This window comes from Penicillium longicatenatum, assembly GCF_028827895.1.
Source record: "Penicillium longicatenatum strain IBT 33135 chromosome Unknown contig_1_segment0_segment0, whole genome shotgun sequence".
NCBI lineage: Eukaryota > Fungi > Ascomycota > Eurotiomycetes > Eurotiales > Aspergillaceae > Penicillium > Penicillium longicatenatum.
In genome coordinates, this window is record NW_026643119.1 from 1,963,713 (window position 1) to 1,987,953 (window position 24,241).

General features: G+C 48.1%; 11 protein-coding genes across 11 annotated transcripts; 4 read left to right on the plus strand and 7 right to left on the minus strand.

Annotated features, from left to right (window-relative positions):
* Positions 1-421: 421 nt before the first annotated feature.
* On the plus strand, positions 422-1,486 carry N7484_001504 (4-hydroxybenzoate octaprenyltransferase; the record flags this gene model as incomplete). The annotated part of the gene is made up of 1 exon (XM_057111924.1): positions 422-1,486. One exon carries the CDS (start codon positions 422-424, stop codon positions 1,484-1,486), a length of 1,065 nt encoding a protein of 354 aa, XP_056976661.1.
* A 683-nt stretch (positions 1,487-2,169) lies between these two features.
* Positions 2,170-4,397, minus strand: N7484_001505 (thioester reductase domain-containing protein; the record flags this gene model as incomplete). The annotated part of the gene is made up of 2 exons (XM_057111925.1): positions 2,170-4,035; positions 4,089-4,397. The coding sequence occupies 2 exons, from the start codon at positions 4,395-4,397 to the stop codon at positions 2,170-2,172; spliced, it is 2,175 nt and encodes a 724-aa protein (XP_056976662.1).
* A 961-nt stretch (positions 4,398-5,358) lies between these two features.
* N7484_001506 (uncharacterized protein) lies at positions 5,359-6,591 on the minus strand (the record flags this gene model as incomplete). Its single annotated transcript, XM_057111926.1, has 4 exons — positions 5,359-5,743; positions 5,810-5,927; positions 5,981-6,359; positions 6,421-6,591. 4 exons carry the CDS (start codon positions 6,589-6,591, stop codon positions 5,359-5,361), a joined length of 1,053 nt encoding a protein of 350 aa, XP_056976663.1.
* Positions 6,592-7,724: 1,133 nt separating this feature from the next.
* On the minus strand, positions 7,725-8,675 carry N7484_001507 (alpha/beta fold hydrolase; the record flags this gene model as incomplete). The annotated part of the gene is made up of 1 exon (XM_057111927.1): positions 7,725-8,675. One exon carries the CDS (start codon positions 8,673-8,675, stop codon positions 7,725-7,727), a length of 951 nt encoding a protein of 316 aa, XP_056976664.1.
* A 698-nt stretch (positions 8,676-9,373) lies between these two features.
* N7484_001508 (cytochrome P450) lies at positions 9,374-10,864 on the plus strand (the record flags this gene model as incomplete). The annotated part of the gene is made up of 3 exons (XM_057111928.1): positions 9,374-9,421; positions 9,482-10,678; positions 10,727-10,864. 3 exons carry the CDS (start codon positions 9,374-9,376, stop codon positions 10,862-10,864), a joined length of 1,383 nt encoding a protein of 460 aa, XP_056976665.1.
* Positions 10,865-12,568: 1,704 nt separating this feature from the next.
* N7484_001509 (SDR family oxidoreductase) lies at positions 12,569-13,563 on the plus strand (the record flags this gene model as incomplete). The annotated part of the gene is made up of 3 exons (XM_057111929.1): positions 12,569-12,861; positions 12,931-13,056; positions 13,125-13,563. 3 exons carry the CDS (start codon positions 12,569-12,571, stop codon positions 13,561-13,563), a joined length of 858 nt encoding a protein of 285 aa, XP_056976666.1.
* Positions 13,564-15,341: 1,778 nt separating this feature from the next.
* Positions 15,342-16,333, minus strand: N7484_001510 (uncharacterized protein; the record flags this gene model as incomplete). The annotated part of the gene is made up of 2 exons (XM_057111930.1): positions 15,342-16,051; positions 16,102-16,333. The coding sequence occupies 2 exons, from the start codon at positions 16,331-16,333 to the stop codon at positions 15,342-15,344; spliced, it is 942 nt and encodes a 313-aa protein (XP_056976667.1).
* A 1,813-nt stretch (positions 16,334-18,146) lies between these two features.
* On the minus strand, positions 18,147-18,806 carry N7484_001511 (fungal specific transcription factor domain-containing protein; the record flags this gene model as incomplete). Its single annotated transcript, XM_057111931.1, has 2 exons — positions 18,147-18,524; positions 18,600-18,806. 2 exons carry the CDS (start codon positions 18,804-18,806, stop codon positions 18,147-18,149), a joined length of 585 nt encoding a protein of 194 aa, XP_056976668.1.
* Positions 18,807-20,567: 1,761 nt separating this feature from the next.
* On the plus strand, positions 20,568-20,881 carry N7484_001512 (uncharacterized protein; the record flags this gene model as incomplete). The annotated part of the gene is made up of 2 exons (XM_057111932.1): positions 20,568-20,614; positions 20,683-20,881. 2 exons carry the CDS (start codon positions 20,568-20,570, stop codon positions 20,879-20,881), a joined length of 246 nt encoding a protein of 81 aa, XP_056976669.1.
* Positions 20,882-20,950: 69 nt separating this feature from the next.
* N7484_001513 (uncharacterized protein) lies at positions 20,951-21,168 on the minus strand (the record flags this gene model as incomplete). The annotated part of the gene is made up of 2 exons (XM_057111933.1): positions 20,951-21,070; positions 21,097-21,168. The coding sequence occupies 2 exons, from the start codon at positions 21,166-21,168 to the stop codon at positions 20,951-20,953; spliced, it is 192 nt and encodes a 63-aa protein (XP_056976670.1).
* A 337-nt stretch (positions 21,169-21,505) lies between these two features.
* On the minus strand, positions 21,506-22,771 carry N7484_001514 (uncharacterized protein; the record flags this gene model as incomplete). Its single annotated transcript, XM_057111934.1, has 1 exon — positions 21,506-22,771. The coding sequence occupies one exon, from the start codon at positions 22,769-22,771 to the stop codon at positions 21,506-21,508; it is 1,266 nt and encodes a 421-aa protein (XP_056976671.1).
* Positions 22,772-24,241: the final 1,470 nt, after the last annotated feature.

Below are 24,241 nucleotides of genomic sequence, written 5' to 3' on the forward strand. Positions count from 1 at the left end.
CTTGGTTGTGGCCAAGTGAAGCAATATGGCACGGGCAAGTTATATGGGCTGACGGGTGATGTCAGTAGCCCGTGCCCTTCCATCAGCCCCAATTGTTCATTCATCAACCCGTATCCGGTGGCAACTCCGTTATATCCACTCCACTGCGTCTCGTATCTGTCAGAACGCCCTGGTACGTGGTCTATACCATTGTGGATAGCTGTAAGATCATAATGTATCGATGTAAAAGCATGCATGACCTAGCTGAGTCAGCCTTGTAGTCTTGCTCTGCGACGTAGGATCATTACTATAGCACTGTCGACTTAATAGAGAGGTGGTATAAATCCCCACTCGATATGACCTTTGACGCATTGGATTCGCAATTTTCCGTATTGCGCACAACACGATTGACCAATACTTCGAGTCTTCTGATCCTTCCATGATGGCTTCAACTATCACTCGTCTCCAGCATGTCATCACAGCCGACAAGACCACCTTGAAGCTCAATGCAGCGGCTTCTTCTCTCCCCGCAGTACCTACTCCAGCGAAGAAAGGCGGCCTCCTCGCCTCTTTACCCCCTTCCCTAGTCCCATATGCCGAGCTCATGCGGCTTCACCAGCCCGCAGGAGTATACGCCTCACTCGTGCCGACATTAATCGGACTCTTTTTGGCAGCCGCATCTCCAAAGTTGACCCCATCATCGATTTCGCGCATATCTCCGCTTACTCTCCTAACCATCACAATCACGCACATTGTGGGCAATACGCTTCTCCGCGGCGCTGCCTGTGCATACAACGATGCCATAGATGCGCCATATGACCGTCTTGTTGCACGTTGCAAATCGCGGCCAGTTGCGCGTGGAGCAGTGACCTCCCTTCAAGCTCATATGTTTGCACTCCCTGTATTTGGGCTATGGATCGTCACATTGTTTACTCTTCCGTCACCCGAAACTGTGGTTGCTCCAGCAGCTCTTCTCACTGCCACAATGGGTATCTACCCCTTCTGCAAGCGTATCACACACTTCCCACAACTGGTACTTGGAATTTCACTTGCATTGGCGCAGGCCATCGGATACGGCTCATTGGGAGTCAGTTTCTCTAACACGGATCTTCCCACGCAAATTGGTCTCGGATGCCTTTATGTGTCATACGTGGTGCATACGATGATCTATGATACGGTGTATGCTCACCAGGATCTGGAAGACGATCTCAAGGCGGGCATTCTGAGTATGGCAGTGTTATGCCGTGGGCGGACGAAAGTCGTCTTGAGTAGGTTAGCAGCTGTGGAGGTGGGGTTGTTGGCAGCAACTGGATGGACACTAGGATTGGAGGGACCATCATACAGGGTTGGCGCGGTTGGGGGTACTGCGATGGCTTTGGGAACCATGGTTAAATCAGTACGGCTGGATGAGCCCAAGAATTGCCGTATGTGGTTTGCGAGGTTGTTGTGGTGGATGGGGGCCTGTGTGGTGGGGGGATTGGCAGGGGAGTATTGGCTCAGAGTTTGAGGATTGGTATTAGACAAATGGCCAACGTATATATAGAGTTATTGGTCATTATAGCTGATGAAATGTTGAGGGCCTCGCTCTCGGGCTATGTTTAAGAGTCGGATGGGAAGATAGAAGATAAATAGACATCTTTCATCTTTTGCAAATATTTTGCTTTTCATGCTTCATTTAATTTTCAAGATCTCATAGCCATAGTTTGGATCGTGTGTTATAGCAGCTCGCGTAGCTCAGTTGGTAGAGCGCGGCACTAGTAATGCCGAGGTCTTCAGTTCAAATCTGGACGTGAGCATCTATTTTTTGGATGCTTCTTTTTTTCCCCGCATTGTATCAATATTCAGACGATATAATTAAACTGTATCACGGGTGAAAAACGGTCCCAGCTATCATAACAGCTCGAGTCATCTATCTAGCAAATAAAGTTTCTCTCACAGCCCGTTTTGGGATGTGTGGTCAAGAATTCGTGGTGAACAAGGACCCCCGTCAAGTTACTTGCACATTATAACAGCAGAAACACAATAGACAGAGCAATTAGGTCTGTCAATGTGTATTCGTCATTTAACCTGAAGAATATAGTACAGCCAAAAGTCAATCATAACCTGTTTCCCGAGTCACGGACCAGGCCTAAAAGCGTACTAAATAAAAGTGGGTATGAACATTGGTCTTCCAATACAGATCTCATCAACTTAAGCCTTCACACCGTTCTCCATGAGACCCAGGATCCTCTCGACAGAAGGATTGTCATATACAGCTTTCGGCTCCAACAACTCCTTTCCGGGACACCACTTGATGATGTATGCATTCAAGGCGTTGGCCAGTTCGGTTACTTGCAAAGAGTCCAGTCCAAAATCAAACAGGTCGGAATCGTCCTTAGCCTCTTGGACATCCAGATTCTCTGCCAGTTGGTCATAGATCAACTTCTTCAGGTCCGGAGGACCAGATGGAGCGGACTCTGCCGCTCCATTCGGCTGTGCTGGCGCGTGTCCATTCACAGCGGGCGGGGCAGTTTCTGGCGCGCGCTCCACAGGCGCAACTACCTGTTGCTGCGGTGCAGAAAATCCAGCCAGCATCTTAGCCAACACAGCCTGCACGGCTTTCTCGACTGCGCCCGGCATTACGCGGTCCAAGGCCTCTTGGACTCTGCGATCCAGATCATCACTGGCCCCGTTGACTTGCGGCTGTGGCTCTTTCTCCGTAGCTACCTCCTTCTTCACATGCGGTCTCATCCGCTCATATAGTTCCTGGAACTCTTCTGCATACAGCTTCAACACTTGGTGTCGCTGCACAGTACCCTTTCCAGCCACTGGCATCGGTTTCTCGGGCTTAGTCAACATGACAAACCCGCGCATGATGCGTCCATGAGCTGGACAATCGCGGTTTGCCTGCAGGATACTGGGCCAAATATCCCTGATAAAATTCTCCTCCTCCTCTTTGTTGGCAGGATGGATGTAAGGCTCAATCAATACCGAAGCTTGGAACTGGCCCTGTCCGCCCACGACTGCGCCCTTGACCTTGGGATTGGTGGCGATCACACTCTCCATAGTGATTGGATTCAGTTTCTCTGCAGTGGTAAAGGCGATGATATCATCTGTGCGGGCGCGGAAGACCCAAGCTTCTGGCCGGGTAGGATGCTGTTCGAAAAGATCGCCCATGGCGAACTCAGTCCGATCCGGGAAAGTGCGGAAGACGCCCTGGAATGGCTCATATTTTGGATCAGAGTCACGAATAAAGACTAAGTCCGAGAGCCCATCACGATCTTCACGGAAGCTGTGGCCGAGCCAGGGACTGATGGTCAAGTATTGCCAGTCATCGGGGCTTTCATTTAGCTCGAGTGGGTGCAGTGCGGTCTCGCAGGAGCCCATCATTGTGAGCAGCTTGATGCGGGTAGTGAGTGCGTTGCCGACAGGCTCAGGTAGAGCACCACCGACGTAGGCGAGAAATTTGAGGTTTTGGACCATGTTCACACAATAAGTGTTATGATTGTAGCAGTCAACAATGAGGGAGGGAGCCATCACGGCACCATCGAGGTTGCCATGTAGGAAGACTTCGTTGGCCAGATCTGCAGTGAGTGGACCCGGAGGTGGAAGCACACAGGTCACCCCGCCAAAAATGTTGAAAACAAGTGTGAAGGTCAGGCATGCGGCGTGGAAGACGGGTAGAGCTAGGAAAAGGCGCTGGCCGGATAAGTAGTTTATCAGTGTAGGTTTTCCTCCCAGGAACGGGATGAGTTGGTGCGCATCATTGCTGGCAAAGGTGCCGTATGTGACGAAGACAGGCTTAGGAATGCCAGTGGATCCGGAAGTGTGCAGAACGCAGAAAGGTTTAGTCTTGGCCTCCTCCCATGTGAGATTGAACGGCATCGGCTTGACCTGGTCTAAATCCTCGAAAAAGAAATCGACTTCGGGTGTGGAGATTTGCTGCATTGGCCGAGCGGCCAGGATAGGATTGAGGATTGCGGGGGAGCGGCTGGGGATAAGGACAGTGTCGCATCCACAATTGTCAAGTAGAGAGAGGTGAGCTTCTAGACTGTTGCGGTGGGAGCTGAAGAATGCCTACATCGAGATGTGAGCATGATAGTAACACATCGAGAATAGAGCGTACCTACCATATGGCCTGCTTTGGCAGCTGCTAAGATAATGATGAGATACCGAACATCCAATGGGCCCATGTAGAGCATGGTCTTCGGCATCGACTTCTCTCCCAACTGCTCGCGAATCCACCACGCGCACTTGTTCACAGCTTTCGCAAATGTGCTGAACGTGATGTCTTCAAATCCCTCCGCAAGGCTTGCGCTCTTGGGTACAGAAACGAACACGCGCTGGGGGTCAGTTTCCGCAACTTCATCCAGCACGGTGGGCATCAGCCGCCGGCCGCAGTTAGGAGGAATCTCGATCTTGGGGTTTTCGAATACCATTGTAGATGATGTGATTATCGAACTCTATCACAGCACGACCAATGGCCCAGATATATACGGTCTAAAGCAATGCAGCTCACAAGGCTCCTAGTTTTTGACTATGAGCCTACGCTAGATTTTCAGCCCTTCGGGTGGCTTTATCCACACGTAACGGTATGAACAATACTCTGTATACTTACGAGATTTCGCCCCCATCATGCACATTTTAGAGTTCAATGATAAGATTATATTTCATGGCTATTCATGTTCTGATAACAATCTATGGGCCTAGTGGGGGCCGGATCGTCCCGCCAATGACCGCCTCATAATGATCCATGCACCTGGGGTAGCCCTAGTATACAACAGTACCTTGGTGGGAATCCAGGGAATATACCACCAATTCTACCAATCCTCCGGACTTGGCGGGCGGCTTACAAGGTTTTGGCGGAGTTAACCGATAAGCCACCTCGTATGGTTTGGAGACCGGGATTACGTCCCAAAGTGGCCGCCAAGTGCATTTTAAAATTAGTGTGCGGGGACGCTAGCTAGATACCCACGTAAACACAATGTCAGCTACAGGTCACTATCAGCCTTGACTGCGACGTCAGCTGAAATTTAGGGCTTACTATGATGACCAGCCCCAAGCAGATAACAGCGGGGTAAATGAGGCACCGGAGTTGAGACTGGGAATTTGTGAATGAAAGATCAGATGATCGAGTGAGGCTGTTCAATTGCTTCAAGCGGGCTAAAGTGTATGAGCTGGCATGGTCTACCTAATAATTGAATGATGGGATCAAAATTTGGTACTGAAAGCATTAGAAAATCGTGACACAAGAGGTTGTAAGACAATTTCGACTCCTCGAGGAGAATTGAGCTACGCTTAAGTCGATTTCAACGTATATAAATGTCACAAAATGGAAAGCAATTCATCAGGTATCAAATAACACAAGTAAACTTATACACAAATCTTTGTAATAGGCCTTTAGACAATATCCCGAGGTGCCATCTCTGGTAAAATCCTCTCCAAACTCGTCGACCTATCCACTGCCGCAGTGGAAAACGACTTCTTGCCTGGATGCGAGCTCCCCTGAGACTTATTCTCATATGAATTGCCCGAATTGTTCATTTCATAGGTCTGTTGGGTCTTTGATGAGCGAACGCCCAAGTAAGACATCGTCTGCGAGGTCAAATTGGCTACAGGCCCCGCCAGCGGGCGCAGTGCTGGTACGCTGGCGATCATCATAGCAATGTTGCGCTCCATCCCTGCCCACATCAAGCCCATAACTGTAGTGTAGGAAACATCGCTAGTTCCGTTCTTGAGGCCCAGGCCGGATTCGATGGTACGGATGGTAGCGAAGACTCCGGTGCTGTATAATACCTTATGGTGAGCATAGCTATAGAGAAGGTGAGAAGGGTTGGATAATAAGACTTACATGACGCCGAGGCCCATCAAACCACATAAGACTATTTTGTTGCTCCGGCTGACTTGGAGGTCTTTGAAGAGGAAGAAAGGAAGAATGGAGAGGAAATAGTCGGTGACGGCGGACCAGGCTGTGAATGATATGTCAGTTACTGCGAGCCGAAAATGCATGAAGAAATGTTACCTCCTTGTAGTAACACCAGTCCAATTTCCGTTCGGTACGCCCAGCATTTACCTGGAAGGAATGGGTTCCAGGACTTGTGGGGTGGATTGCATTGCCCATAAAGCGAGATAATCACCACGGTGTTGACAGCAAATACCAGAAATGCGGTGAGATAGCAAGCCACGCGCAGTACATAGTGACGGGTACCCTTCAGAATTCGCAGGTAGGACAGACAGATTGAGATCTTTGCAAAGCTGAGGGCGTTAATGCAGAAGACCTGGGACAACAGATCGTAGTACAAGGCGGAGACCGCATCGTTTTTATGGATATAAATCAGGTGTCTACCGAGTCCGTAATTAACGGAGATATAGTCAAAGACTGTTGCAACGAGGGCAAGGACCTTTCAAGTGAACATAGATGTCAGTGTAAATTGGAAGATAGAACTGGTTTGGAGGCTTTACCAGAGCGAGAAGCATCAGATAGTCGTCCCAGCTCATCTTTGCGTATATACTACGCGCCACCATGCGTAGGCTGACAACAATAACGGCGCAGACAAAAGTGACTGTCGTACCAACCTCCAATCTGTAGCCGATGCTCACATCTGGTGGAATATGTGTTGTTGTGGATGTCATGGTAGCGACGGCTGGGTCAATACCAGCGAGTCAAACGAACACGATGTGATACAATAAGAAATGAAGAATAACAAAAAGAAAAAGCAGAACAGGAATTGCCAAACGAAAATTCAATCAAGAGATTGAGGATTCTTCGCTGATCCCACCAGCCCTGCATTCAACTACCCCTCATGCCGAATATAGTCCAATTGCCTATCTAACCTAATGCGGGCCAGGAGGCTTATGCTTCCCTGCAGAAACGCCACTTATGCGCTGTGGGGGCTAAACCAAAATACCATACAAGCCAATCGACACGTGCAAGTCCAAGGGCCTATCGCTCCTTCGAAACCACAGTGCCAATTCCGCCCCCAAGGTAGAATGGGAGTAAAGCGCATAGAAGGATCCTTCAAGTGAGAGTAATCTCCGCTAGAGTGGGGCGCTGATTGCTGTACTTCATTAGCTAAGGAAAAGGATGGTTTAGCGCAAGGTTAGCGTAAAGCCTATATGAATCCAGACCGATGGATTCTAGCCTCTCAAGGAAAATAGCCCCTCAATTTCAAGCCACCAAATGATTAGGCTGAGTCAACTTGGTGTCCAGCAGGTTGAACTAAATTTGTATACGAACTCTCTTTTTTTACATTGGGTCAGACAGTAAAGATTGTAGGTTAATTCCAAGCATACCGCCCCCATGTTCTATAACAATGCCAAGGTTGATCTCGGAGCTTTTCTCGATTTGCATAAAAGAAAGGCGATCGTATATACCATATTTCTGGTTTGAAAATTACAAGTGCAAAATTACAGTTTTGTGTCACTTCAAGTTTCCGCACCTGCCGCACCTGGGCGTCGCCCCCGCAGTCAGCAAAGGTTCGTCATGGCATGATGTGCTAAGTAATATAATCAACTGGGGTGAAACCCCTTGGAAGCAGCTGATTAATCCCTTTCAAGTGCCAGTGGCTAAGCCAAAAGTTGGAGGCGGGATTCTGACTCTGGTCTGTGCCGTGGGATATGAGACGTTGCACCAGCTAATTTTAACACATCGATATACATCTACGCGGCAACCTGATAAGATCAAAATCATTTCAATTTAGTGCACAACTTTATTCATTTAGATTCATCACATTCTTGATTCAATAATCTTGTCATTACGCATAATCTTATAGAACCTTCTCGAGCAACTCATTAAGCTCCTGTGCCACGAATTCCGGGTTGTCCTTCTGCACAAAGTGGCCCGCATTGGGCGCAATGATGGGTCCTTTGCTATAATCCGACTCTGTGATCTTGGCCAGTCCTTCATTGTAGTGCTGCCAGTAGGGGTTAACAAAGCGGTTGGTCACTGGCTTAGGAGGACCCATCTTGGACGACTCCTCAGCAAAGGTATCAAAATCATGGCCCACCACGGTTACATAAGGACCGTGTCCATCAGGGCCTTTAAGCAAAGGTCCATCACTAGCAGGCAGCAACTCGCGCAAGTTGCGGCGACTAAGTCCTTCCTTGTTGCCAACGTCAGGATGGAAGATGCGACGGGCACCAGCCCGAACCGCGCGGATAGCCTCTGCAGGAATAGGATGAATACTGGCAGGGTCGAAATCTGCGGCATCCGGGTCGGGGAACACTGAAACGAAGTCGGAGTTGGCCAGAACGCTGTCGAGAAGCAATAAGGCTGACACAGTGCCTGGGTATTCTTGGGCGTAAAGACGGGCCAGTGCGCAGCCGATAGAGTTGCCGACCAAAACCACGGAGACGGAGTCGACGTCGGATACTCCTAGTTTCTCAGTTGCGATCTGAGTGATCAATTGACGCACATCCTTCACGGCGACTAGGCAGTCGTGCCCGTGGGTGGGATCCTCGGCATCAGCATCCTGGGGGTCGCGGTCGGCGGTTTGACCTTGACCGAAACGATCATAGGTCAAGAAGCTGGGAATGCTCCGACCTTCGCGGATGGTCTTCAGCTGAGCAATCACGGGGTGCCAGAAAGCTTGGGGAAGCCCTAGGCCGTTGAGGAAGACGACCAGCACGGGGCTGGTGGCTTGTGGAGAGGGTTGGAAGCTGTAGCTTAGCTGCACCGAGGGCTTGGTTGTGAGGGCAATAAACTCAATGTCCGCCATTTTGGAAGTGGGGGCTGGTGATTTGGGTGAGGATGAACGGATGCGCGAAGAACAACAACAAAACAAGCTCATTCAAAGGATTCAGTCTTTATAGCCGTCTTGTCTGCAAGGCTGGGAGGGAAAACAAAGAGACAAGTGCGTGACAGATGAGGGGTGCTGACTGACACAGTAGGGGAATTTTGGCCCCCCTGCTATATCCTGTTGTCCGTTGACAAATTCAATAATTTCCGATGAGCTAGGCACCTTTTCATGCTAGTGAGGGGCTTTTCTTTGTTCGTGTTTCAGGGTATTCCAGGCGGTAATTTTGCAAAACAATCATACGACCCAACTAGATCGGGATTAGACTTGGCCCCCAATCTATAACGGTGACAGCATATGATAGCAGAGGTATTACATCGAAGCTGAACAGCTTGATAGCAAGCTAGACAAAGCATCATGTGCTCAGTACAAATGGATTCGATTATCCAGCTGGAAACAATTTGGTCTCGCCATCAACTTGGAAAATTGCACAATTTCCAAGTACAAACAACCTACGGGCCATGGAACTTATGAGCATTAAGCAAGTGTTGGCAATCGGAGCTTTAGCGACGCTCTGGCTTCTATGCAGATATCTTATCCCCAACACTTTTCTATGGCGACTACTAAGCCGCGGGCGCAAATTGCCCCCTGGGCCCCCGGGACTCCCAGTTTTTGGAAACATGTTCCAATTCACTAAGGCACGCGACGCAGGATTATGGGCCCCCTTTGTAAGCCCCAGATTGGAACGCCCGTCATCCTATAGGCAAATGCTGACTTGTCACATACAGCTCGCATCTCTCAGTAAATATGGAGCCATGACCACCCTTCGCATGGGCTCCCAAACTTGGGTAGTACTGAACGAGCCCCAAGTCGTTACCGACCTCATCAACAAACATGGAAAAATCACTAATGAACGTCCCGAGATGCCCATCGCTGGCGACTTGGTCAGTCACGGAATGCGAACTGTGATTCGTCCGACCGCATCCTGGACGGAAGGACGCAGGGTAATGCACCATCTCCTCAGCGGCTCCGTGCTGCGCATCTACGGGAACTGGCAAGAGATCGAATCCCTCCAACTGCTTTCGGCCTACCTGGATGATCCCAAAAGATGGTACGCGCATCATTATCGGTATTCCATTGCTGTGTTGTACCGCCTTGTCATGGGAGAGAATCTGGACAAGACACAAGCCGAGCTAGATGACTACCAGCAGGTCACCATGGAATTTACCTGGAGTCTGCTCCGCAATTTTGTCGATTATTTCCCGCAGTTCAACCACTGGGTCCCTACTGCCCTGCAGTGGTGGCGGCCTGCATGGGCAAAAATGGGTGACTTCCACCACCGAGTGTTCAAGGACTGGTGGGATCCAATCCGGAATGCCGTTGAAAAGGGCACAGCCAAGCCCGGGTTCGTTAGAGACACGCTCCTTCACCCAGAGATGCGGTATAAGGGGTCGGAAGAGGAAGCCATGTACTTGGCTACCTCTGTCATTGCTGCTGGAAGTGACAACACACGTATGACGCTCAACACTTTCCTCATGGCTATGATCAGCAACCCGGAGATACTGTCGCGAGCTCGCAAAGAGATGGACGCAGTGTGCGTGGGAGAGGACGGGACACTGCGTTTACCCGGTATGGCTGATCTAGAGCAACTGCCCTACCTTGCAGCCATGGTGAAAGAGGTTCTGCGCTGGCGGCCTACCACGCCGATTACACCGCAGCATCAATTGACTGAAGATCTCGAGTACGAGGGTTATTATTTTCCGAAAGGGACATGCTTCGTGATAAACGGAATTGCGTTGAGTCAACAGTGCGATGAGCCTGATCGGTTCGACCCGTCGCGCTGGCTGGATGGAAATGAGGGGAACATTACCCATGGGCTGTGGGCTTTTGGAGGTGGAAGGCGTGTTTGTGTTGGTTACAGAGTCGCGCAGCAAGCCTTGTACGTTGCGATGGCGAGGATCGTTTTTTGTTTTGACTTGACACCAGTAAGACCTTGTCTCAATCTTCTGGAAATAACGACTAATAAGCTCTAGGTTGGACCTGTCAACACCCGGAAACTCAATCACTTCTCGCTTGATAAACAGCCCTTTCCAGCGAAGGTCACTGTGCGCAGCTCTGGACATGAAAAGCTGATTCAACAAGAAGCAGCGAAGGCAGGGAACCTTTTTTGATGAGCTTCGGGTACAAGTGGTTCTATTGTATATAAGATGAAACTGCATTTCCATTTCCCACAATGTGTCTTGATAGATTGCATGTCTGGCATCTTCTTAATCCTTGTTGCCGGAAAGATCTTAAGGTCTTCAGGCTCTTGTATCGTTATGAATGTCTGAAACTGTTAATTGGCCTTATGTCATTCAAGAATAGATTTCCATCTCATAATGCGAAGAAGAGCAAAAAAAGGAAGATTGAATTAGAGAGTAAAAACAAATGGCGCTGCCCGGAATCGAACCGGGATCGACGCAGATCGGGAGTTGTGGGAAAGACACCACAGAAACCACAATGCGGCATTCTGCCATTAAACCACAGCACCTATTTGGTGAAAGTGGGGCGGTATTTCTATATCATAAAGCATTAATTCATCTCACGCCCTTGATACACATCTACACCACCTATCTATGCACCCACTTCACACCAAATACAATTTCACCTACACACACTACACCATACATATAATGGGCTGAGTAGTATCAGTGAGATTGAAATCAGCGCATATAAAAACTGGCTTATTTAAAGGATACCGCTGATCATTCCTGATTTTGCCCGATAGAGTCCTTCTAGGAAGAATCAGGGCCTTTATCACGCTCGTCATACTCACTAGCACGATTATAACTTATTCTGTGATTAATTAGAAATTCATCTTTGCAAACAAATAAAATAATAATAATAAAAAAAAACATGCGGGAGGAAAGAAAGGGCATAAAAAAGAAAGGTAAAAAAAATGGCGCTGCCCGGAATCGAACCGGGATCGACGCAGGTTGGGAATTGTGGGGAAGACACCACAGAAACCACAATGCGGCATTCTGCCATTAAACCACAGCACCTTGAAAGATGGTTTTTTGGAAACAAATTGCCACTATGACCCTGACACCATATGCCTAGATTAATTCCACATCTCTTACTTCGTACTTGCCCGACCATAGAAATTCTTTAGAATTCCTTCAAGTTTGGCAGTCTCATTCTTGTAGGATCTAATAATTACCCATTTCATACAGTTACCTTTATATAGAGGCATTCACATATCCAGTTCATCTTGCTGTAGACGCTATGGACGCTGAAGATAATCAATCTGCGGTTGGCACATCGCATGGTGATTCGGTCGGCACTTCTTCTCATCAAGTTAGCTATTCATGTATCCCATATCGGTCATAATTTTCTCATCCTCTGCGATGAAAGGTGAGTTACGGAGATTTCTACAGTGCGCTGTTCGTAGGTACACACTACGTACGTAACCATAAGAACAACATTAATCTGCGGAGACCCCTAAAGATTTTTTTATTTGGGTTTTATTAGGGAAAGGTTTCTTGACCTCATTCACTTCAATCGAGCTTTGCGGGTTTTTTTTACAGGGCATGTATGGGAATATCGGTACGGAATAAAGGTAGCTATATGGTGCAAAGTTTGAGAAAACAAGCGCGCAAATGACAGATTGGCAGGTGGTGAGGGAGCTAAGCTGTTGCTTCCTAGCAGTATGACAAGCTCTAAATTCTTGGACATTATTAGGCAAATTTTGACGACTTTTCAGGGTGGAATGAGATTATATGAAGGGGTTAACGTCTTAACTCCGCTGTCTCCGCTCAAGCACTGCAACATATAAACCAGCGATTGACACCTTTCTCTCACTATCCATTAAATCTAACGACCGCAAATAAATCAACATGGCAGCCACGAGCCAGACTTGGCTGATTACTGGTGCCTCGTCAGGCCTGGGCAAGTCACTTGCTTCCGAAGCTCTCAAGGCTGGCTACAAAGTTATTGGGACCACGCGTGACATCGGCAAGGCTGAAGCCTCCTACGCTGACTTCTCAGCCAACGGTGGGATCTGGGTAGGTCTAGATCCTGCCCAAAATGATGCGTACGATCGATTCGTGAAGTGCTCCCAGGAACACAATGTGGATATTCTGGTCAACAATGCAGGCTACGCTTTCATTGGTGGCGTTGAGGATACAAGGTATGTGGCTATAAGGCGTTCAAATGCTTCCACTTTACTATGAGTCTCCTGGCTGAACTATCTTCATAGTGAGTCTGAAGTTCGTGATCAAATGGAGGTGAACTTTTATGGGCCCCTTCGTGCTGTCCGGGCCTGTTTGCCGGTCATGCGTGCAAGGGGCTCTGGTCACATCATTCTTATCAGCAGTGGTGCCGGGTATGTTTACGTCATTAACTCTTGCTTCATTACATTATATCTGATCTCACATTTTCTATGCACCATAGTTTCATAGCACGTCCTGGAAGAGCGACTTATTCGGCCAGTAAATTTGGGATTGAAGCTATTCATGAGTCGCTTTCTCATGAGGTCAAGCCTCTCGGCATCAAAGTCTTGATCGTGGAGCCGGGCGCTTTTCGTACCCCATTCTCGAGCCGTATAATTACTCCTTCCCAGTTTGAGAATGGCTTCAGTGAGGCCTATAAGGGCACCGCCGTGGAGCAGATGGTCACTTTAACTCAACAACTTGCATCGATGCCGGACTATGTCAAAGGCGACCCGGATAAGGCTGCACAGGCAATTATCAAGGCTACTGTGACTGGCTATAATTATCTTCGTATGCCACTTGGGACAGATTGTGTAGTCGCTTTGGAGTCAAAGATTGCAGAGCTACAGAGAGACCTGGAGGCAACTCGATTAATTGCGACAAGCACTGATGTCGATTAAATCACATAGTCAAAGCACTCAAACAATAGGGGTTATATACTATAAGCATGTTTCGTGTTCTCTCATTCTCAAAGCTTCAGATACTGTAAAACTAGTGTAGCCAGCTACGGTCTTAGCTCCCTGAGAATCGGTATTACATATGAGACCAGTTTGGCAGCTCCGGCAGATTCGGCTTTGAAGAGACTTGGAATTCCAAAGTCAAGTCAAATGATAAATAAGTTTTGAGAAAAGACACGAATTTCTGAGCCTCAAGCTGCTTCAAAAGCTCGAATACTAGGTGCAAACGGAGAAATGACTACCATGGATTCCAAGGTTGAGACCAAGGTCAAAAGATATCAAATCGCCCGGGCATTGATAGAGCTAAAATCTCTGATTTCAAATTTTCAAGAATGATCTGGTACTTCCATTGAATGGATAATCTTTGTGATTTTTATTTACCTGCAAGGTTGGGCACGTATTACCTCAGCGAATGGGATGAAGTGCATTACTCCATGGAGTGTTGCTACTCAACATCAAATTGTTTGCGAGAATATATATATTTTCATGGGACAGGATTTCCTATCACATCCATTGAACTTGCGCTTATTTACACACAGAGCATTGCAGAATTCCTCTTCATGCTACAATGGTCTTTCTATACTGAAAAGTTAATATATATTGGACATCTCTAGGTTGCGCGTCGGGACGTTCATCTAGTCGTTTATTGATCTGAAAGTGTGTTTGCGTCCTATCGGGGAATTAGAACGTATTTTCTTATAACATGACTACGTGTGACTATCGTAATCGGGCCCGCTTGGCTCAGTGGTAAAGCGTCCCACTCGTAATGGGAAGATCGGCGGTTCGATTCCGCCAGTGGGCATTACTTTTTTCTCTTTCCTTGTTTTTTTTTTTTGCCCCGCACTTGCCGCATCTCAAGTTTATTGCATGTGGAACCTGGACATTCTTTATGATATCTAATGTTGAAAACTTTGTGATCCCTTTCCCTGCGACTCAAGAACATAGGTACAAGTCTGCTGTAACAAAAAGCTTCCAATAACCAGGATTGGTTTTTTTTTCGGTCCAGGTATCGGACGTGTTGGTAAATCGTATCGAACAAATACTGGTGAGAGCTTCGATTGGGCAGCTATTCTCATAGAAACTGGTGATCCTGAACGTTGTAGCTGGCCAGGGTGGGGATGGCTGCCATTCAATAATATCGGGCCAAGACTCTATATCGGAGATGCAATTAGTGTACATGACTTAGACTTGTCGATGCATGAGATATTATCATGTAGTGATGAAGACCAGGGTGATTCCAGTAACCAAAGTATATTTTTTTAGAAATACGTAATATCTCGTAAAAGCAACCCTTTACTTGATTCCCCCCGGAACCGAAACCGAGACCGAGACCAGGCGAAAAAAAAAAAAAGAAAATAGGTTTGATCCTCTACTTGAAGTGTTTCCAGGATTAATGGAGTACTCAAAGAACAAGATGTTTTGATTTCACTTTGATACATGAATCAAGTCCATTCAATGCGTCTTTTAGCAGGCCACTAATGTGGATTATAGGTGATGGGATGGAAAAACCGAGATACGGAGATACAGGCAAAAACAAGTGCGCGCATGAGAAAAAAGGCATGAGCCATTGGTAAGGTTGCACAAGGGAGCTAAACCCAGATAACATACAGACATCATGCTTCAATGGATATGACCTTTCTCAACAAACAGTAATGAACAGGCCCAGACTGGAAAATTAAGTTGGTTAGTGAGATAACATCTCATTATTCAGACGAGATAACTTACGGAGATGGGTTAAAATCTTGAAAGAATGTCAGATCAGTGCTGCCGGAATTTTTCATCTCAAATGCAACAGCCTCGCCTGCTGGGCACGAGAAACTCGTGATAGCATACGAGTGGCCAGGTGAGACGGTGAATTCACCGAGGTCATGCGACACAGAAGGAGCGTTATTAAAAGTCGTAGACCCTGAGGCAACCTTGGAGAGCTGAGCGATTTCAACTTTGCCATCACCACTAAAAGAAAAGTCCGAAGTCTCGAGGTCGGCTTTTTCGGGGAAAAGGAAGACCAAGCTACAAGTCTTACCAGAGTCAGCGTGTGGAATATCGAAGTTAAAGATACTGGAAATGCTCGAGGTCACCTCGCCGTTAAATGAGGTGCCTTGGGCTTTGTCGGGCGATTGAGAGTCAATCGGGATGATCAAGTGAGGAAACTCAAAGTTGCCTTGTGACAGCGTGGTGCCACAACTGCTACTAGCTGGCGAGGATTCTGAACCAGAGCTCAGGGCAGAACACGAGTCGGCCTTCAACTCGATGTCCGAACATTGACTGAGATCAGAACTTTCCACGGTATAGATGTTCATACCGCCATTCTGGCCAGTCTCACAAGAGATAAATTTAGAATTGCCTTCGAACTCCAACAAGCCAGAGGAACTGATAGAGAACCCTGGGGTCGGAGTGGCACCTGTATCACATTGAAACTGAGTCGTGGGAGCTAAAAGATTGTTTAGAATGCTTATCTCAAGATTCAAATGCATCACTTACGAGTCAAAATACAGCCACGACCACTGTGATCAGTGATAGAACCATCAGAATTGATGCAAAACTCGGCAGGAGGTAGGCTGTCATCCCCGATACGATTTTGTCCGTCACTTAACTGGCCGACATCACCAGAAGCACTGCCAGAGGCAGTGAGATGAAAGCAGCAGAGCTGATTGCGGCCAACAAGGGCATGAGCACTGGCAATAAATGTCGCCAAGGTGGTGATTCCCTTCATGTTGATACAGAGAGAGAATAACCAAGTGTGATTTGACTTGACGTATGAATACTTTTTATAAATTGAATGATGATATTCAAAATATGATTATACAGTGGGAAACGAAATTCTGGTAGGAATGCAGCATATTTATGCTCGAAAGGGTTGACGACATGTTCCTCTTTCACGGGGGCAAACCCAGGCTGATCAGACAGCGATGCAGCCATCTAGCAGACGTCATGACTCGAATCTCGAATCATTTTGAACCCCGAAAGCTCACCAAGGCGGCTGTTTCCTACGATCTAAACTATAATAGTGCAATCATTAGTGAGGGTTGAGTGGCGACCTTGTTTACCACGGCTCACAGCCTAAGTGGAGCTTACTAGGACAATTGGTCTGACCGCGGATTGTCTACATGAATTAACAAACGACTGTGGGTTTTTTGGGGTGCTTTGGTACTGTGTAATCCTGATTTTTGTTGATTCTGGGAGCTGCAGTAAGTCTAGATCCCAAAATAGTTGAGTTTGGAGGAAGGGTTCTCCGTGGCTGTTATGGCTCAGTGAATGAGATCATCAGTATCTCCCAAAGACAGGATCATGTATCTATGAGCAAGTTTTGTATAAGTCTTTCATTGGATAATCTTGGAAAACTGTCTTTCCAAATAGGGACCCCAAACACGTCACTTACTATGTAGATGATCGAAATACATAAAATTGAGGAAAATGGATCGGTAATGATGAAGCCGGAAGTTGATGACTAAATTATCGCGAGTTGGCTGGAAACCGTAGCCGTTCTATTTTTGATCGCTCGGTACGAACCACGAAACAAACAATAGGGTCGAACCGGGTTTCCTTCGCTAAACAACATTCACCTATACAAGCTCAGTCTACCGACTGCAGTCTAATCTCCGGCCAATACATATTCATTTCTCATAATTGGGTCACTTGTTCGGTGGCCGTTCAGCATTTCACCTAAAAGTTGCCACCTACGAGAGCTTTTTGTTAGCTATAATCTTGGCCAAAGGAGGTACCATGGAAACATGGAAGGTGGAGTTGATTTACCAAGCGAGAGAGAGAGCGAGATCGACAAATACAAATCTGGGGCGGAGGCCTGACCCACAAGGCAACTTATCTCCAACACTTGGTTTTGCCACAGCGAGCAGCTTCTACAAAAATGGGCTTTGTGTCTGGATTTACCCCGCAAAATTCAAAATGCGGTTTTTTTTTCTAATTCAAGAATGGGTATGCATTGACAGGAAATCTATCCATGGATTTCCACAAACCGACACCTATGAACTTCAGGGCCGTGCGAGTGCATCTCGGTGGATCCAGACCATGGTGTGAACCATGGAAGTGGTGTGCTAGCTGGAACTTTTGTTTTTGGTAGCAAAAAACTCAGCCTACAAGATACAACCTTTGGCTTTGTTGCTAGGTGGATGAGGTATGAGAAAGAAAGGCCGGGGTACTGACTGCATATGCCTTTATCACCCAGCGATCTTTACTCTATAGAGTCTTTTCCGTATTTAGACGTAATTACACAAGGTTGAAAGAATACGAAGTTACTTCGATTAAATCAGGCGCTACCGTGGACATGATAAGGTTTCCACTATATGATGAACAGATTGGGATCGTTTCAATGAATGGTACTGGTTTCCGAGATCTGGAGTTGGAGTTCCGGCCATCTAGTGTCATAATGTCGGATAGTATCTCCCAACCCGTAGATTGAGCCAGTAACAGAGATTTTATAGAACCTAGGATGCATGATGGAAGAGCCCCGGGCTTCCGCAACATACGGCGAATTCGATATCCCCGGATGTTTTTGACCGGTCCTGACTCTAGAGCATGTTGGCGAATGATTGAAAGAAGGGTAAATAAGCGTTGAAAAATATTACGTGGCGTTTTTCTGGAGGTAGCGTTGAAAAGGGTGTTAGGCGCATGGCGTAATTCAGTAAGGCAGGTCGATACAGAAGCATGCGAGAGTTCAAGTAACGCCATTGAATGTTTGTCTGGATTGTAGAGATGGCGGCAGTGGTGGCTTCCTGTGGACTTGTCAGGAGTAATGGTAGCTGCTCGTACCAGTCTACAAGCTTCTTGTCCAGCTCGGCCACCTGATCGTGCCGGATTCGCGGGGAGGTAGCAAGAGCCTCTTGGATCTGAGTTGCAATAATACAAAAACGAGTACTCTCCACCAGGTTCACTGTGGCGAGAGACCTCTGCGCAAGTGCAAGATCAGCAGTTAGCGTGATATTGCACCAATGTGACCAGGAGATTAATGAGACTTGACTCACGTCATTTCCGCACAGCATAGGTAGTTTAATGTTAATGGAGGGCCCACACCTCCCAAATGTTGGTCGGCCGAGGGTCATGCAGCTAAATGTGTCCAAACAGAACAGGGACCACCATACACGGCGCCATAAGTCAGCAGATGACCCGGATAAGCCAAAAGGTTCCTCGTGCAGGCCCAGTGCGGCTACCATTCGAATAGCAATGCCCATGAGGGAGTATGCTAGATTAGGCTGGCTCACAAAATGCAGATAGTAAACCGCTATGAGTCCCAATATTTGTATAGACTCCACGTGCGGCTGAGCGAAGTATTCAAGGCCAAGAACTACCTGTGCACGTTGGTAATAGCTGCTATGAGAAGTGTCGCCTGCCGAGCATATCGCAATGCTCCCCAATGCAAGCACTGTATTCATAAGAGCTGTCCAACAATTGTCGTGCCGGTTGCCTGACTGGTACATTGCTCGAAACTGGACCTCATCTAAAATGGTGACCAATGGCTGAATGTTTGTAAAGAATGCGTCGACCAACTTCAGTTCGGCGTCAAACATGAGAAGGGCGACTTCCTGGACTAATCCGGTAGAGGGCGCATTCAATTCGATGCCAATGGTCTATGATTTTCACGGTAATAATCATGATAATCGGTACCGACTTGCAGCTGTCGTTCGAAGCCAGATTGACTTTTGGCACTAGGGAGTGAGGATAGATAGGAGATGGCGCTCGGATCTATCAATATCATCACTTTCATCACAGCATTGATTGATGAGACGCCTAGGTAGCAAGAGGACTGTGCCACCGGGGAAAGAGAATTGAAATCATCGGAGACCATTTACGAGATCTTGCTGTAATTCGCGATTCGGCTCGGGTTGAACTGGAACCGTTTCAAGTGTTTCAAGGCAGCACTCGTCGCCATATGTATCGCTCTCAAGCTCCATCGACGCGTGTAATGCGGAAGCTGTGTCTGACGAAAGATTGGAGATTGTGTTTGAGCCGTCTCTTTGATCGAAAAGCAAGATATTCATCAGCTGTTCGCGGGTAAGATGAATTAGCGACTCGAGCTGTGCAGAAGGAAAAAGGCGTTTGAGGACCGCCCGATATTGCAGGGCGACTACGGATAGCTTTCTGTGATACTTTGAGCGTTAGAATCACAGGATATCTCAAATTGCCAATAGTTTCCTATACGACCTCGCCGCACCGGGAATCCGAGTGAAGGGTGGATTATGCGTACCGCGAGGACAGTCTTTTCTCCCTATACCGGCAGAGATGTGGCTTCTTGTAGTATACACAAGATCCACAAGGCTACAAGCGATCACAGCGAGCTTTGCGGCGGCAACATTCTTCGCAAGCGCGACGGTCGCATAGAAACGCCGTATTTTGCGGTTTACCATCCTCCTCCGATGGCTCTGGTGGGCGGTTTGACCGGAGAAGCTCGAAAGTGTGAAACATTGAGGATTTTCAGCTCTGCGACAGATGAATAAAAAAAGAGCTTGGTTGTGTGTGCACAAGTAGAGATGAAAGTCGGGAACGGTCGTCGCGCTCTTCGGTTTCGATCGCTTGTGAATACTGTCAAACGCAGGGAGTGAAGCAATGCCCTCTGCAGCCACAGCGGCAGATCTATCTAGAGCATGCATTTCGGCTTAATAGGTACATATTGTGCAGGGCTGGGGCAGGAGATGTTGACTATAGATTACGTATGTATTCGGCCTCTTCCGACTCTCGGATGGTTCCAACCGTTCTATGGACCTTCTCCGGTAAGCTTTTTGCGGGGGAACTGGGGAAGGGTTCAAACAGAAGCACGGTGAGCAGGCTCTAGACTAAGCCTGTCCAGGGTGATCTCTCGTACTTGAATCTTATTCCTCTGACCAGACTTCCCTTGATCCGGCACCGACACTCTCCTCTTGTGCGATTCGTCGGAGACCCCTGACGGGCGAGTCTCCAGGGAACGATCGTGCTGGACTGTTCCAGCTACGCCGAAAATGGCACGGGGTTTTGTTTTCCGGATACAAGAGAGTATGGGCCAACGGTAAGTCTGTCGAACCAGAAGCCTGCAGTGCCCAGCCAATCCTTGCCTGTAATCCTACCCCGCATTAGTGCTGCACTCATCCTGCGCTCCTGCCCTGGTCCTGCTTTTTCGTCCATCGTCGTTATCCTCTACTGGACTGGAGTATGTCCTCGAAACTGCCGGCCTGCTGAATCGCCACGAGCACGGATCTTTGCCCGGGCAATCCCCTGCAAGCGCAACGTAATTAATCACTTCCCCTTCCTGTCACGGAGTGGCTGGGATGTGTGACTCTTAAGATCTCTGGCCACTACCCCTAGTGGGCTAGGCCAGGGATACGCACGAGGTGTGCACTTCTCTTTACACTAGAATATCGAAACTAGTAGGGTCTTCACGCAGATCCCAGACAATGGCGATCTCGATCTTCGTACCTACGCAACAACCGCTCTGTTCAATTCCAACCATAATCGATAAAGTACACTGGGATGTTGCCATAAAATTCCTACGTCATGATGCATGTCGTCCTCGTCAACTTCTTCAAGCTGCTCTATGGGAGCAATGCGGCTATTCAGAGACATGATGCGTTGACAGACCGATTAAATGACGATGTATGGATATGGAGTCAGCAGGGTTCCTCGTTCATGCCGCGCTTGGGGGTGTGATATACCACAATCCTTCCAAGGGCATAGCAGTGGAGACTTATTATCGGATCAAGATTTACTTTGAATGAGCTCAACAACTGATCGAGAATCTTATTCTTCTATCGGACGCCAGGTAGGTATATACATGAGCAATGTCGTCAAGAATTTCAGTCGGACTTCACGACGTCTGCATTCTGGGTTAAAGAAGACCTTCTTGTAGACAAGTATTATACTGCAAGTTCCATACGGGTCAACCTGCTCCGAAGTCCTATCATCACCAGCCCAGCGCTGAGCTGATCGCGGAGGCAAGAATGGCCGCCCCCGCAGCGTGCGTGGAAGCGTTAGGGTGATAGTCACAGCCAACATCCGAGCCCTGCGTGGGCCAATCAACTAGATAGGCATTGGACCCGAGCTGCGAAATAGCAGACTGGAGCGCAGTCTTCTGGGTGGTATGTTGAGCGTCTGCCGTCGTTGGAAAGGAGTCACTCAACATGGGAGAAGTGAGCAGGAAGAACTTGGTGTTAGGATAGTGCTCCTGGATACTGTGGACAAAGTCGACCATCTCGTTGGTGAAGGTGGTAGCGTTGATGGGCGAACGCGCATTGTACGACTGTCCTGAGGAGTCGTAAGCAAGATAACTAAAATCATTCGTGCCGAGATTTATGACCACAGCGTCCGGCGTCCAGTCCGAAGGGAAGGTGTAGCTATTGTCAGCATCATTGGCGCCATAGCGAGTATAGAGCTCCGGCATGAGAGGGCTCGTATCGGTTGTGTCAGTAGCAGTGTTACGCACCAGCCCCTTGCCACTCCAGGCCACGATACTGTAGTCGGCTCCCAGCGACTCCGCCGCCAGGGCCGCATAGGTCTTGGGGTTGTCTTCGAGAGCAGCCGTGTTGGTGCAAGGGTAAGTGCCATCGAGGCCATACCCAACGGTAATGGAGTCGCCGATCACCTCGATCTTCTTGGCAGGGACGGCATTCGCTCCTAGAGTTCCATCCGTAGTAATATCGCCAATCACGATCGTACCATAGAGGGCCTCTGAACGTTTCCGGAGCTCGACAGTATGGGTTCCTTGGCTCAGTCCGGCGGGCGTGGAAATTGAAGTTCCAGCAACATTGGAGATGACTGTCGGCGCGCCACCATCGATGATCAAGTCAACGCTGTTGGTGCCAGTGACTGATAACAGGCTGATGCTGGCGGACGTTCCAGTAAAAGTGAAGGCCACACCAGTACCTGGCCATGTCAGCTCCTTGGTCGCCGGATTGACGCGACCAAGATAACGAACTGTTCCCGTGCTCAGGGTAGGACTGGAACCGGAAGATGTAGTGGAAGATGTCTTGGATGTCGTGGTAGTTAAAGTTGTTCCTGATCCACTGCCACCAGGCTGGCACTGAGAGTACCAATCATTGGCAACGACACACGTGTAGCCGGACGTACAAGTTGTGACGCCTGTGTACCCTATGCCCCCGCACTGCGCCCATGCGGCAGCTTGCGCCGCAGCAACCCCTAGGACGAGCGGAGTAGCCAGATAGAACTTCATTGTGAGTCTAGTATATGATGGGCTTGAGGTCTGCACCAGGACTTTGATAATGCCTGAGAGGGTGTGTGAAGGCTGGGCAACAGATCTGGGCTTTCTTCATGGGGAGAGCATCGTGCTATTTAAAAGACTCGAAGCGATGGCTTCTCGCGGGGGACTGAATTTTGTTCTTCCGTACAATTGGTGGAATAGTTGAAATGAGCTATAACCAGATTATGGAGACACAGTATACTCAACGCCACAATGGACGAGCGGAGCTCAGGATGTCGGCGTCCCTCGATACGCTTCTTACAGGGTCTACGCCCACAGACATAGTAATCTTTTGCATCCGGGGCCTAGAGAAAGACCCCGCACCAATTTGAGGCATATTGCGGAGTATGACATCCCAATATGGTAACGCGTATGGGAAGAATTGCGGAGCTAAAACGCTAGGATGTCGTATTTCCGTCACTGCACCGGATTATGCTGCAAGTTCCGGTTCTGCAGGACTTTGAATAATATGCTAACTTTTCTTGGGTTAGTGCCTCACAATAATATACCCCATATGCCTACATACATCCTGACCCTTAATATACATCAAAAGTGGGATCAGATGCCGATGTGAGTGCCTAAGTGCTATGGTCAATCTGGGCGGCTGATGAAGCTTTTGCTCATTCCACAGTTGATTCAGCTCTGTATATGATGGCGGAGGTAAGCCCGGAGGCTGGGTGAACGCTTTTACGTTATGATGCAAGGGTCTTTCGCTATGGTAATAACGGAGAATGCGCGCACGTTCACAGGAGAAGATAGATTGAGGATATGTGCCGCAAAAATTCCCCCGCTCGCTGAGTAACCTGTAAAGATAGGTTCCAATATTGACTCTTCACTAGATATTAACACAACAGTAAGCTAGCTAAATTATACGCCTCTTTCGTGAAGGAGCGATGTGGGGAGATCAGCGACCAGACTAGGAGACTAGGTTTCGCTCCCCTGGACTTCATTCCTGTTCACGATACATAACATTTAGGGATCCATCAATTGAGCTATTCCCGGTTGTGCGTGCTGTTTGCTGCGATAGCACGGAGTTCTTGCCCGTTACCGTGACGTTTCTATCTCGGTGTCGGCGGCCATTTTCCAACAGCTACGCCCTACGCACCAAACCTCTACTCGCATCGCAACTGGCTTTTTCTAAAGATCACCATTTTTGCGAGGGGCCGGTCAGTCAACTGATCTTACCTATTCGCGAATAGAGAGAAGCACTGTCCTTGGTGGATAGTGACTAGCCTTGATTTGGTCTAGTACCCTAAGTACGTGTCCGCTCAAGCAGGATATGTTTGTCCTCCAAATCAGGACTAGCTAGCTTCTGAGGATAGAAGGCTCTTTTCCCCTCTTTCCCTCTTTTCTTCTCATCCCGCTGATCATATAGCAACCTGAACTCCTTCTTGTTCTACGTCATCTTTCAATCTCGACAGTATCACTATTAGCATTTTTGGC